Source organism: Furipterus horrens, unplaced genomic scaffold (assembly GCF_987537825.1).
Source record: "Furipterus horrens unplaced genomic scaffold, mFurHor1.1.pri manual_scaffold_6, whole genome shotgun sequence".
In the NCBI taxonomy this organism is placed as follows: Eukaryota; Metazoa; Chordata; class Mammalia; order Chiroptera; family Furipteridae; genus Furipterus; species Furipterus horrens.
In genome coordinates, this window is record NW_028327176.1 from 193,140,075 (window position 1) to 193,153,816 (window position 13,742).

Sequence of the window (13,742 nt, forward strand, 5' to 3'; positions counted from 1 at the left end):
AGTCCTGGGTGTGATGTGCTCGCAGCAGGACTGTGCTGAGCCCTGTAGCTGATGTGCTTCGTACGAGTCACGTACCAGCGGAGGCAGCTTCACGAAGGGAAGGCCTGTCATGCAGGAGCTGCTCGGACAGAGGGGACCTCAGTCACCCCGTGCCGTCCCGACCGCGGCACGCTGCCCTGAGCGCGCTGCCTGGGCCGATGGAGCGTCGCTGGCACCGGGATCCACCCTTTGGAGTGGCCGGGCGTCCCCTGTCAACTCGAGAGGCAATGTTCTCGCTGTGAAAGTAGCAATTTTGTATTTGGCTTTGGAAACAGAACTCTCTTTGGAAACATTAAACCTTAACTTGGAAAACACGTTGGTGGGAACGAAGCCTCACCAGAGTCAAAAACAAGTGCTCTTTTTACTTGTTTGGAGCTCAAACAAGATGCAAAGCTGAGTCAGAGCTGGTGTCTGCTCGAGCCCTGACAGCTGTGGGTGTGGGGGGGAAGGGCCCGCGCCCCGGGGTGACACCGGGTCAGAACTCGCCCCCAGTCACCGGCGTGGGGACCCCGCAGGCCCTGGAATGTCTCGGCCTCACCGTCTCATCTTGAGAGAAGCGCTCCGTGTGGTTACTGCCAGACTTAATCAGATAATGTGTACAAAACACCCAGCGCACCCCGCTGTATTAAAAAGTTCCAAAAGGGGCTGAAAAGTGTTGTCAGGAAACTTGTACGGGCATCTTGAGCAGGAAGAAGATACTTATCTACAAAGACATTCACTAGTTCAAATGATTTGTTGCTTAAATGTATGAAAATAGAAAAGAGACTGTCTGGATTAGGCTGGGGGCCAAACGCACACGCCCACCCCCTCCACTCTGGAGCACTGCCCTCCGGGGAAGGCCAGCCCCCGGGGCAGCGCTGTCCGCCTGCCAACCCCTGGCTGCGTGCAGGTTTCTGGAGTTGGGGGTTCGGCTGAAAGCCCAGAGCTGGTGATGGTCATGCCTCCTTCACCCATGGACCGAAGGGAATGGATGAAAGGACAGAGGGCAGAGGTCCCAGGATCTGGCCATTCTTTCGTCCAGAAGTGAAGACTGGAGTGATTCCATGAGGGGAGGCGTATGTGACCTTCAGACAAGAGGACAATTGCCCGGGCTTGACCTAAGGGACATGAGAGTCTCCTGGCCAAGGCGAAGCAGCAGCCAGGGGCCAGTGGCTGTAGAGGAAGCGGCTGGCGGAGAGGCGAGAGCTGTCCAGGATCCACGGAGAGGTCAGCATCTCTCCGCTGTCCCGCAGGCGACGCTCAGCGTGGTGACTCTGACCTCGCATCCCAGACACTGAGTCACCCGGACATCGGTCAAGGTCTTAGACTTTGCAAACCAAGGCGGGTAAGGGAGCTGACGGGAAGTTTTCTGTCCAAACACGAATTAGCCAGAAATAATAATTAAATCATACCACGTTCACCTGGAGAAAAAGCGTTCTGCAGTGTTAGCATTCTAGAACAAACAGAGAAGTCAGGCAGCGCACCTGATGGGGCAGATTGCTCATGGCCTGAGGGAGAGTCATTAGAAAAGTGAGACTAAGGGTAATGGCTTCAGCTGGGCCACACTCCTCCTCCTCCTCCTCTTTACTGTGCCACACAGACAAACTCTGGGTTCACAGTCATTTTTTAGGACAGGCCCTTATTGCTGATTCATTTAAAATGCACCCCGCATTTGCAGGGAACTTCTTCTATGGCACTGTCTGTCCTGGAGGAGCTGGCTGGAAAATATGAACCCGTTATTTTCCGCCTGAATTTTGAACTAAGCGAACCTGCTTGCATATCCCCTCTGATGCGGCTCTTCCCCGCGTTCACGCCAGCGACGCCTTTCCTGAGCGGGGGGGGGGTAAGGGTGTCAGACAGACGTACCGATCGCCTATTTAATAAATGCATTGATTTTCTTCCTGAAAAGGGCAATCGACCATGTCTCTCCGCCTACGTCTAGCGTCTGTGGGAAACTAAGACTTGGCATTCCGGACCCTGAGGGTCTTTGGAGGGTCCCCCCGCCCTCCTGGGTCTGCGTCCGGGACAAATGCGCTTCATCTGTCTCCCTGGAGTCCGCCGTGGGTGCTGCGGCTGACCCGTGAACGACGGGCTGAGATTCTGGGCCCCCAGGGCCTCCGAGGCGGCTCACGGGCTGCGCCTTCTCTCCGCTTCTGAGGAAGTGGCCCTGAGCGAGCGGTTGGGGTTCCGCACGGGGGCATCTGGGCCCGATCTCGCCGCTCCTGAGAACCAGCCGAGACACCTGCCTCTCGAGCTGCTCTGCGTCCCCTGTGAAATGGGAATGCTGGACTCTGTGCCTCCCGGCCCTCCCCGAAGCTGATACGGGCGAACGGAGCAACCTGTGTTCAATTCTCCGAGCTCCAGAGAACAGTGCACAGCATGGAAGACAGATCCCAGCGGGCGGAGCGAGTCCGCTCACGGAGGTGACGGCAGAAACAAGATGCTTTTAAAAAAGTATAGTTCCGCTCCGAATGTGAATGCTCTTCTCCAGACGATCTCGGAATTTGCGCTCTGCAGGCCTGACTTTTTATTTTTTACCTTCGTTTTTATTAACGTTTCCTGACAGCATTCCTTAGTTCCCTAATCCTTCGCAGCTGCTTTGCTCACCTGTTTCTCGGGACCCTCGAGCAGTCCCCAGAGTTTTATTATAATTTCCTCCTGAGCCCTCAAGCCAGGAGGAATGTGTCTGAAGCACTTAATAGATTCCCTGGGCCCGGGAATTTGAGGAAAATCCCTGAGCAGCCCCTTTCAGGAACGCGCATTCCTTCCCCGTGGTCCCGGGTCCATCGCTCTCCCGATGGGAACGGGGAGCCTGTCCCTCTGCAGCAGGGGACCCCCAACCTCAGAACAGCACGGCCTTTGTCTGTCCGCAGCGGGCCCCCAGTGTGCTTATGCAGCCCCCTGCCCCCACCCCAGAGCTGAAGCTTTGGATTAAACATCAGATTAAAGATCAGATTTGGATTTTCTATGTTTTGTCCTTTTTCTTCCCCGTACCCCTGACCAGTCAATTGGTGCATTGTTCTTGCAAATCTTCCCTCTTGGTTTTCTGTGGGAGCCAGAATGAGGGCTTTTCCCTGTGAAGTTGTAAGCCAAGGCTAAACTATTTCAGCAATGTTGTCTGCAATGGATACTCTCCAGAGTTTGGGTGTGCGGAATTCTCCTGGTTTCCAAGCAGTCCCCACCCAGGAGTCTGCAGCCTCTGCAGCCTCGTCCTTGCTGCAAGAACACGCCGCCAGCTCTGGCAGAGGCTGCGAAGCAGGCACAGCCCGGCCACACTTGCCAGGCAGGGCTCCACCACGGCCCTTCAGGCCTGGGGCTGCGGGCCAGCCATGCGCCCGCGTGGGTTAACCTGCGCAGAGACGCCAGAGGAGTGCCGTCCTCCTGGGATTTCTGGATGATGTACTGTGGGTAGTTGTCCCTGCTGGAGAGCCAGCCAGTTTGAGAGGTGATATTCTGGGCTGGACGAGGGGGCACTGGAGTCCGGAGGTTGAGGAGAACCCCCGGGCAGCTGGGGACTGACCTAGGTTCCTGCGGACGCCGGTGGGTGCACCAGGCTGGCAGGGTTGGTGGTGCACAGACCAGGTTGGGGCTCTGGGACAGGAGGGGGTGCAGCGCTTCTTGTGGTTGGGCCAGGGAGCTTTCCCAGGGCGCACGTGTGCGTTGTGTGCACGCATTGTGTGCGCGCGCATCCGTCTGTGTGTGCGTGTGTGCCTGCGCAGGAAGGAGGCACGCGCACACAGCACCACCCTGGTGGCCCCCTCTGGGGCTCTTGTTCAGCAGACCCGAGCCAGGGGGGCCCCTGGGCCAGAGCCGGTATCTGAGCAAAGCGGCTCGATGGCTAGCGGGGAGGTGGCTAGCAGGGAGGTGGGGCTCAGGGAGCGGAGGGGAGGGGAAGGGGGAGGGAGGGAGGAGGCTCCGGGACGCTCTGGAGTTATTTGACAGGAGCCAGGGGAGCCGCACAGGACGCGGAGGAGCGCTCGGTGCCGGGAGGGTAGCTGGTCGAGTCCGGGCTGCCTGGAGCGCTGGGTAGAGGACCCTGAGCAGCCCCTCCGCCCGCGCCGGCCGCTCTGCGTGTCGCTGCGCTCCAGCCGCGCGCCCCGCCTCGCCATGCTGCTGCCCCGGCTTTGCTGGCTGCCGCTGCTCGTGGGGCTGCTCCCGCCCGCGCCCGCGCAGAAGTTCTCGGCGCTCACGGTGAGTTCCCGGCCCTGTCCCCGCGTCCCCTCGGCCCATGCGCCTGGGCGCAGAGAGCAGGTGACCCTGGGGGAGGTGGCGCCTCCTTCTGCTGATAGGGATGGGGCAGGTGGGACTCAGGCGGGTCCGTGGTGTGCGCTCCCTGGCCGGCCGGCTGCCTGCGGCGGGTGGCGTGTGGGGGTGCTAGAGCTGCGGGCGGTGGGAGCTGGGGTGCGCTCACCCACTTGCGCACGCACATCGCCCGGCGGACTGTTGAAGGCAGACCCACCAGAGACTCGGCGCCCACGCGCCCCTCCCCCACCGGCCGGAGCACGTCGGTGCGCGGGGTCTCCGCGGGGGTGCTTGCTGGGCGAAGGGGCTGCCCGCAGTGGGCCCTCCTTGGGGCCCGCAAGTTCCGCCGGGCTCTCCTGGAGACCTAAGGGAGGCGAGGAGAAGCAGATGGCATAGTCCCGTAAGCAGGCAGAGCCGGGGAGGAGGCACCTCCGGGCCGCCGCCGCCAGTCCTCTGCCCGGGCGGACGGGGCTGTGCGCACGCGAGCGCGCGCCCGAGGGCCTGGGTCACCGCGGTTGACCGCCGTGTGTTTTTCTTTCTTCACTGCAACGTCGAGGGGCCGGCCTTGGCGGGCAGGGCGCTGGGTCCTGAGCGCCGAGCTGCGTGCAGGGGCCGCGCCAAGCCGCGGCTGCTGCCCCCAGCTCCCGCAGGCCTCGTGGGCTCGCAGGGTTCGCAAGCCCATAATTAATGCAATCTGCAGAAACGAAAACATTCCACTTAAATATGTTTTTGAACAAGTGCTTGAGAAAACAGGGAGGTAGCGAGAACACCTCTGGTGGAGAGACACTTTTAAGTGGCCGGGGACTTCTCCTGAAGGCGTTTATTGTATCCAAAATAGAGGCTGTGGTCGATTCTGCTTTTCAGCAAATTCGAAGCCCTCCTGTGAGCCTTTTTTCCCCTTTAAAGCTGTACGAGGGGGAAGGAGTTAGCGAGTTCATGGTTCATACCTAAAATTCTTCCGGAGCGGCCGTGGGTCCCTGCCTCACATCTCAGGACGGCTGGCAGATTAGAGCTTGCTAGCTGGAGGCTTGCAGGAGGCTTTCCCAGGCTGGCTTTCCCCACAGTCTCTTCCCTCCCCAGGGGGCCATCCGAGGCTTACCGCCATGCTCATGTGTGCACATGTCGGTACATACGTGTATGCAGAGATGCACACACACACACGCAGAGCATTCAAGGGTCACGGAGACGGGGACCCACTCTCAGAACGCGACCCCAGGTTCGCTCCAGAGCCGTAGCAGCAGGTGACCCACGGTTGCCTCGGATTCTCTGGAAGTGCCAGAAGCGGCCTGTCCTCTGCCTGCCGTGCTGGGGGCGTTCCGGCCGGGCGGGCCCCCTGGGAGCAGCAGAATCCGTGCAGTTAGTTACTGGAATGATTTACATCTCTGCAGAGTTTCTCCTCTGCTCTCCCTGCCTTCTTTGCATTTAACCATTTAGGCGGGGCCTCTGGTCCTTCGCCTCTGAAAGCGGGTGCCCAGGGAGTCCGGCGAGGCTGGCCACACAGGGGCTCCTGGGGTGCGCGACGGGCCCTGGGGGGTCGTGGTGCCTCTAATGGCACAGCCCAGAAAGCTTTGGGCTTTAAAACCGCATTTGCAGATCAACTGCTGGGCTGCTTTTGCCTCCAGGAGAGGAGCTTAAAGCCCTAAAATGCTCTGGTGGACGGCTTCCCACCGCACCCCCAGCCTGGGGCACCCGGGAGCCGGCCGATGGCCTTGTGGAAGTGTTAAAAGGGCTGGGTCTCCCCACCGTGCGAGGTCTCTTCAGATCCCTCCTCGTCTGGGGGGGTCTCTATTGTTCGCCGAGGAATGGCTGTCTCTGCACGGTTCCCAGCTGGCCTTCCCTGAGTCAGAGAGGCCGCCTGCGCTGTGGAGGCGGGGTGCAGCCGCGAGGTGGCTTCCGGAGGCACAGTCATAACGGGTCTCGTCTCCACGTCCCCCCTCCGTAAAGTGGGATAAAGAAATAATACCTGTGTAGCGTGCGTGGAGGCGAAAGCTGGGGCTCCTATGAGGCCCGCACACTTAGTTCTCCACTTAACTGTGTACCTGAGGGCACACGCGCCCCGGTCCCTAACGAGACAGCTTGAAACACCGCAAGGACCGGCTTGCAGGGGCCGGGGCATCAGCGGTGCCTGGATCCTGGCCTTGCCCCTTCACCCGTCACGGCTGCCGAGAGCACACCCCAGGCTCCCGGCGTGTGCGTGAGCATGGCCAGGTGCGTGCTCTGCACGCTGGATGGGCCATTGATACGAACGCGGCCCTCCGCCTCCTGCTCTGTCCGCTGCTCCTCACCTGGGAGTGCCAAGCCTGCGCCTCCTGGGCTTGCCACAGGGGCCACCTGGCCTCTCAGACCTGCCCGTCTCCCGCTCCGGGGGCAGAACGCCGCCAGAGTGGCCCCTGGACTCCGTGTTCAGGACGGAGAGGAGCTGCTCGGCCCGATCATGATCTTTTAAATGTTTGCCGGTGTGTTTTCTTATGGCTCTGCAATGGCCGTGCGTCCTCTGTGGTCCTCGACCAGGCCTCAGCGTGTTCCGCACCAGCAGGGAGGGTGTTCTCTGGGTTCAGTCCACCCTCACCTGGACCCACGGCCTTTCCTCCTTGGAGACGTGCGTACGGCAAGGCCAGGTCGTCTGCATTTTCCATGTTTCATGTGAGTGGTTGGTCCTTTTTCTTTTTAATTTCTGTGCCTGGCTGAGCCTGGGAGTGACTTCCAGCATAGCCCGCGGGTGCGCAGGCAGGCTCACGCACTCTGCGTGGTCCAAGGTGGAGGCATGTGGATTTTGACGGGCAGCCAATGAGCCCGCCCCTGAGTGTGTGGCGTGGGGACAGTGAGGAGCTGCAGTGCCCGGGCCCCATCCCAGCAGCGTGCACTGGGGAGCCCTGGCCTCCTTCTAGAGCTGCCCCCATGGGCCTGGGTGCCCCCACTTACAAGGCAGAGTTAAGGGCCCCCTCTGTGCCTGTCCCTGCTGCTACGGGAAGGTGAGCACCCCCAGTGTCTCTGTGACGTCCACACTCTGTTGGGGGTTCTTGGTGCTGCTTCCTCATTTCACCCTCACAACAAGCCAACCAGGAGCACCCTCCTGTAGCCACGTCCCAGAGCAGAGGGAAGGGAACTCCTGGAGACTCTGTAAGAACTCCTGGACATGAGACTGATGCAGACGCTTCAAATTCAACCCCAAATTCTTCTCCTTCCTTCGGGGTGGGCGTGGGCATCTGGTAAGGGCTTTGCGTCACCTTCAGGGACTTTATAATTGGGCACCAACTGTTCCCTTTGGGACCGGCTGGTCGTTGTCACCTTCCCACGAGGGTCTGGTGCTGGGGAGGTCTCCAGACTTGCCGGGCTGGGCACGCATGCAAGCCCGGAGTTGAAGTGGCGGTCTTCCGCCCTGGGCGTGCTGATTTGCTTGGAAAGAGGGAAGGCAGCAGGAACCAGAGTTTTCTCACATATGGGTTTTAAATAGGTCCTTCTCGGCGTGTCCAGGAGAAGATCTGGGGTTGGCGTCGCAGAGACACCGGTGTAAACACGCTCCCCCATTCCTGGGCCTCTGTGGCGTGGGGCCCGAGCCCTCCTGCTCCGACAGGCTCTCGCTCCACGGCGGGTTTTAGGAGCGGTTCTGCTTCCCCCAATCCGTGTACCTGCCGGGGCCCCTGGGTGCTCTCGGGAGGCTACGGGTCATCTCTGAGCGCCAGGTAGTCATGGAGGTGGCTGAGGTTAAGGGGACCAAACACCATCAGGTTTCCCAACCCCGAAGCCCATTTCCATGGTGACTAGACACCCAGACGTCTGGAGGAGTCACTTTAATTTTGAGCTGGTCAAAGCCATAAACAAAATTTGAAGCCATTCCCGACCTAACAAGACCACAGTGAGCACGTGGAGTGACGGAGGTCGCGGCGCTGAGAGGACAGCGGGTCTCTGAGGGATTCCACGTCCCAGCGAGTCCCCGCAGCGGCCAGGGTTTTAGGAGGGGCCGTCAGGAAGAGGGGCAGCGAGCCCCGGGCCAAGGGTAGCATTTCTGTGTTTCTGAAGGAAAAGCTGCCCTAGTCCCCACGCACAGGACAGGCTAGAGCGACGGGTTCCCCGCAGAACCTTGGAATTAAGAGAACGTGGAGGCCTTTTGTGAGCTTGTTTGTAGGAAACTAGAGCCGCTGCCCGGGCTCCTCCCCAGGCGCAGGTGTGGTGGCCGGACGACATTTCCCGCCTCCTCTCTGTGTGTCTCTCGAGGTTGAGGGACCATCTAGTGAAACTTTAACGGAAGCACCCAGAGGCAAGGTTTCAGAAAGTAAATTGTTAATTTACACGGACTGAGAAGAAATTGTCATAAACGTGAACTAGCAGATGCGCTTCTGTGGTTTCGCTATCCCAGGTCAGAGGTCAGAGAGCAAAGGTTTGTAGTGAACACATGTGATGAAAACCGAGTAAAATGCCGTGTGCCGTCCGTGTTGTTAGCATTAAAAAAGAAACGAGGAAGGAACACTTGGCCACTCCGCGCTCTGGCCAAATAAATCAGGACTTTCCACACGGAGGCCCTGTCAGGACGGCCACCAAGGCCACAATTACACCCTGATCTGCATCACGTGTGACAGTGTGTGTGGCCCGTGCCCCGGTCAACGGGCGCCAGGAGAGGGCGCGCGGCACCTGCCTCCTCTCACTTTGCTCTTTTCCCCGGCCCGCCTCTCCCTTCCTCCTCCACGACGCTGCCCCCAAATCCCATCCATTACCTTTGCATCTCTTACCCCCATCCCGACCCCTGATGCCGTCATGTCTGCATTAGGCCCGGCTGACACCCCAGCCGAGGCTCCTTAGCTTCTGTCCCTCACGTCCTTTCCTCTAAGAGGGATCGTTGGCCCCTCTGCCGGGTGCCGTCCCGGTGGCCGCCGACTGCGGTGGGCGGGCCACTGCGGCCCCCGGTCCCCGGCATCATGTCACCGAGCCCGCCCGTGCACAAGCCCAGGCCTATGGCAGAGTATTTCGGGGGGTAAACCAACTCTTGACATTTGAGGTTGCTGGCAAGGAGCCTCCCCATAGTAATGACGTCTCAGCAGATGAGAAGGGCTTTAGGTGGACAGTGAGCTGCGGGCGCTGGGCCGCGGTGCGTCTGCTGGGCCCGCTCTGCCCGGGCAGCTCAGGTCTGTTGGCTTTCGTCACTTCTCAAAGAACAAGTTCATCTGTCTCGTGGCAAAAATGCTGCAGCATACAGGCTGCCACTGCCCACGTGGGTGTTTTGTGTATGTGTCTTCTCTTCTGCCCAGTGATCGCAGCGCTAGGAACAGACAAATGCCCTGCTCCGTCAGAGGCCCCGGGCTTGCTTCCCGGGATTTGGAAAATCTGTCTGACCCCCGTGGCTTCGACTGCCCGGCAGGCCTGTCCCGCAGCAGCCCACGGGGACGTGTCCCCAGGCCAGGGCCCCACGTCCCCACGCTGTGAATAAGGCTTCATGCTTGTGGATGGCATTGAGGTTGACACTGAAGGTTGAAATGCCTCGTGGGGACAACTCTGGCGGAGTCTCTCCTGGGAAGGCCACATGGAGCTGAACAGGGAACCCCTCACGGTGGGGACACTGGAGGGGTCTCCTCCCTCCTGCTTCCGCAGTCACGGAAGAGGAGGCACCTGCCGCCGTGGAGCCCGGAGATGGCCGGCCTGCCTCCTGGGGTCTGGCCGAGAGGGGCTGTGAGAGCCGTCTGCTAAGCAGCGGCCCCTGTGGCCCGACGAGTGAGCCACACGTTCATGCTGACCAAGAACGGGGCTGAAGCGCGGTCCTGAGCACGCGGGCCGCTGATCGGAACTTCCGCGGCTGCCCGTCCGTGTCAGGACGGCGGGGCACGTGGTTTTCCCAGCGGGGCTTCTGTGCCCCACAGACACGTCCCACCAGGTCTCTCCCGCTTGCGTCAGGCCTCTGATGACATCAGGTGTCGCTGCTCCAACATTCGTCGAGCATCTGACCCCGGGCTCTGGTCTTTCTGCACGTGGTGGCCTCCGTCCCCCATAACCACGTCTCAGCCCCCTTTCTTCACCGCCCCGTTCCCGTTTCCTGATCCCTGACGTTCCCTGCTGCCAGGTTAGGCTCTCTTCACGGGAACCTCGCCCACTTGCCTGTACTTTTCTTACATGAGCCTGAATTTTTTATCACATCGAGATACATGAATAAAAAGAAATGCCACAGAAGCCCTCGGCGTCGCTTTTCTCAGAGGCCACGCGTGCCCTTCCTGACGCCTGAAGCCAAGTTGAAATGGAAGGGTGTCCTGCGGGACAGCCCCCCCCCCCATTGGTAAGACCGTAGCAGTGAGACAGGAAACAGGAGTCCCTGTGTGAGAAATAGGGTCCATGTGTGGTTGCGATTTTATGAACGACTCACGGGACCTGGAAGGAGGTCTTCGAGCAGAACCCAGTGCCTTGCTGGTCTCTGTTGTTTATTAATTCCTAGGACTTGGGTCTGTGTCATGAAGAAATTAAAATAAAACAGTGCATTTAAGGTTAATTTTAGAAGAATGCTCTTGGAAGAAAAGAAGCCCTTTCTGGCCACACTGGGGCGGCTCGCGAGGGCGGGACTGTCACCAGATGATGGGCGTTTGCAGGGTGGCAGCCGATGGGGGGGCTCGGGTCGCAGACCCCTGCTGCCCCCGCGGTGTTGCGTTCCCCCGTGCCCTCTCTAGGACGGGCCGCTCACTTGGGCCGGAGCGCGGCTGAGTCCAGCGCGGCGTCACCCTGCACCTCCCAGCGCAGTTGTGTGAAACGTCCGTCGCTGTGCCTGTGAGGCACCGTCCCCTTCCTCACGTGACAGGGCCCAGTCCAGCCCCGCGGGTCAGTGTGCCTGTCTGGTCCCGCCGCCTCCTGGTCTGGACCCGGCGCTCCTGTCCGCTCGCTGCCCGGCTTCTTCCCTGGGGGCCCCTTTGCAAGACTGGAGGCTGATGGGGCCGCACCGGGCCCAAGCGCCCTGCGCAGGGAGCCACGTGTCGTGAGGAGACCCTCCCAGAGGCCGTCGGTGAGGACTCTGTGGGGGCCGGTTTCACGCCAGCCAAGGCTCACGTCACCTTGTCCATGAGTAAGGATGGGTCACATGGCGTGTTTCCGCCGGGCTGTTTGCCTACGGTGTCTCAGGCAGGGCCGGCTCCCTGGCCCCCCACCCCGCACCCCCAGGCCGGGTGCTCTCTTCGGCTTCCTGGAGGGGCCATCGCTGCCCCATGCTGCCCCGCCCTCTCTGAACCATCCCCCAGCCGAGTGCTGCGTGGCCACTGTGGCCCTCGGTCCCGGGGCAGCCCCCCTGGGTGGGTCACCACAGGGAACAGCCCCTCCTCTGAGGTCTGCTGAGCTGGTCTCTGCTGGGGACGCGGTTTCAGTTTTGAGCCCGGGGGTCCTTGGTGCGCCATTGCTGATCCTGTCGCCCCAGGCTGGCGTGTCCCGCTGCCGGACGCGGATTTGCGAGGGTCCTCTGTCTTCCTGTGCGTGGGTGGCCGCCACACACCTGCGGGACAGGCGGGCCTCTGCAGGTGAATTTCCTCTGCAGGGTTCATCGTCCCCAGGAGATTTGGCTGCAGCCACGCCCCCTGCTGAGCCCCCGCCCCCCCCCCCCAGAATCAACAACTTAACACCGTCAATAAAACGCTACATTAGACTTCCAAGTACACATTACTGGAAATCACACTCTAAAAACTTGACGCTAATCCAGTGATTGGCACTGGGTGAGTACGGTGTCCACGCACCCTTGGGTGCAGGCTGCCTGCCGCCTGGGAGCACGCGCTATCTCCTGGGGAGGGGGATGATGGGGGGCGGGGGAGGGTCACTGTGGCCGGTACCGGATCCAGACTCCGCCGTGGAGCAGCCGGGCCAGCGCTGAGTGCTCCTGCGATACCATCTCATCCGCCCCCACCCCCCGCCGCCGCCGGATGGCTCTCGTGGGTGCACGGCGCTGGGGTTTTGGAACCCCTCGGGGTAAGGAAGGTGAGTAACAGCTCCAGCCTGAGCGTACATGTCTGATCCGTGCCGGCGGCTCCGGGCCCAGGGGCGGCTGTGCTCATGCAGGGCAGGCCTCTTCCTAGGAGATTCATCATGTGCCGGTGGCTGCCAAAGACAGCTTCCTTCTCATTCAGAGCCGTAATCCGGGCGGGGCCGTGGGTCGCTCTTCTGCGCTCCTGGCCTCTGTCCTGCCTTGGACACGCCCCTGAGCCCAGGTTCGGCCTCCGGTCCATTGATCATTGATTGCTGCCCAGGGGAGCCACCTCCCGGCTGGGACCCGGGGTCCGAACTGTCCATGTTCCACATCGACCACCAGAGGGCGCCTAAGAGCAGGTTGGCCCCGCCGGCCCCAGGGGAACGGGGGTGGGGGGGGGGGGCTGCAGGGGTGCGGTTTGGGGTGCAGGTGGCCAGCAAAGCGTTCGCTGCCTTGGTGACAAAGCACGCCACAACGCTGTCACTTAGTATGAGTTCAGGCACCACACCGAACTTTCCAGTTTGAGATTTGACTCATGGTGCAGAGATGGTGAATGGGGAGCGGAGCCAGGGATGTTTTGGATGTGCCCGCAGCTTCATTTGGAGCCCCGGGACGTGCGTGTGCAGTCGGTGCTGTGGTCCCTCAGCTCTCAGAGGCGAGCGCCGCTGTTCTGGCTGAGAGGTGAAGCCAGGGGGTCTTCCTGGAGGCGGTGGCTTCCTTGTGGTCTGCTGCCAGCGTTCTCCTGGAGGGATGTGAGCAGACATGTCGACCTCATGACAGGGTCGCCCTGGAGGGCTGAGACAGCAGCGTGTCCCAGTGCGCCAAGGCCTCGGACTCCTTTCTGACCCCGCGTCTTCTCACGACGTTGTCACACACCTGCCAGGGGACAGGAGCTCTGCGGGGGGTGACGGGCCAGCTCCCGGGGACGGGGGTGAATAAACCAGCATCCAGCATTCATGGGTGTCTGTACTGAAGGAGCGAGGGGACGTCATGAGAGGGGCATGAGGTGTCCCTGGGTTTGGGGGGATGCTGGGAAGCCTCCTGAGGGGGCTGGCAGGTGTGGGAGTGTGAAGGGCTGTGGGGGAGGCCGGTTGTCAGCAGAGGGGAGCTTCCCAGGGTGTCAGATGGGGACAGGCAGACCCTTGGGGGAGATGTGATGTTGGGGGTGCAGACAGGCTCCTGGTACAGACTGATGTGGGGGTGCACACAGGCTCCTGGTACAGACTGAAGTGGGGGTGTACACAGGCTTCTGGTGCAGCTGTGACGTCAGAGTGCAGACAGGCTCCTGGTGTGGCTGTGATATGGGGGTGCAGACAGGCTGCGATGTTGGGGTGCACACAGGCTCCTGGTGCGGCCACGGTGCTGAGCACAGGCCCCCCCGCGCCCTGGCTTTGTGGCCGTGCTGCCGGTACGAGGAGGGCATGGTGCTGCTTTCTCCGAAGCCCAGGCGACGCCCGGTGGGCAGCAGACACTGGGTCTGGTCTCTGGAGTGTCTGAAATGTGAAGCATTAAATGCGACACCTGTGACAGACTCCCAGTCCCACGCGCCACCGTTGCTCCCAGT

General features: G+C 61.0%; 1 protein-coding gene across 2 annotated transcripts in view; it reads left to right on the forward strand.

Moving 5' to 3' along the window:
* The first annotated feature begins 3,960 nt into the window (after positions 1–3,960).
* SMOC2 (SPARC related modular calcium binding 2) overlaps positions 3,961–13,742 on the forward strand; it is a 93,155-nt gene continuing 83,373 nt past the window's right edge. For both annotated transcript variants that reach the window (XM_090280095.1, XM_090280096.1), the window contains exon 1: positions 3,961–4,209. In XM_090280095.1, the coding sequence (XP_090136221.1) occupies positions 4,126–4,209 (84 nt within the window). In that variant the 5' untranslated portion in view covers positions 3,961–4,125. The remainder of the gene's footprint in view (positions 4,210–13,742) is intronic.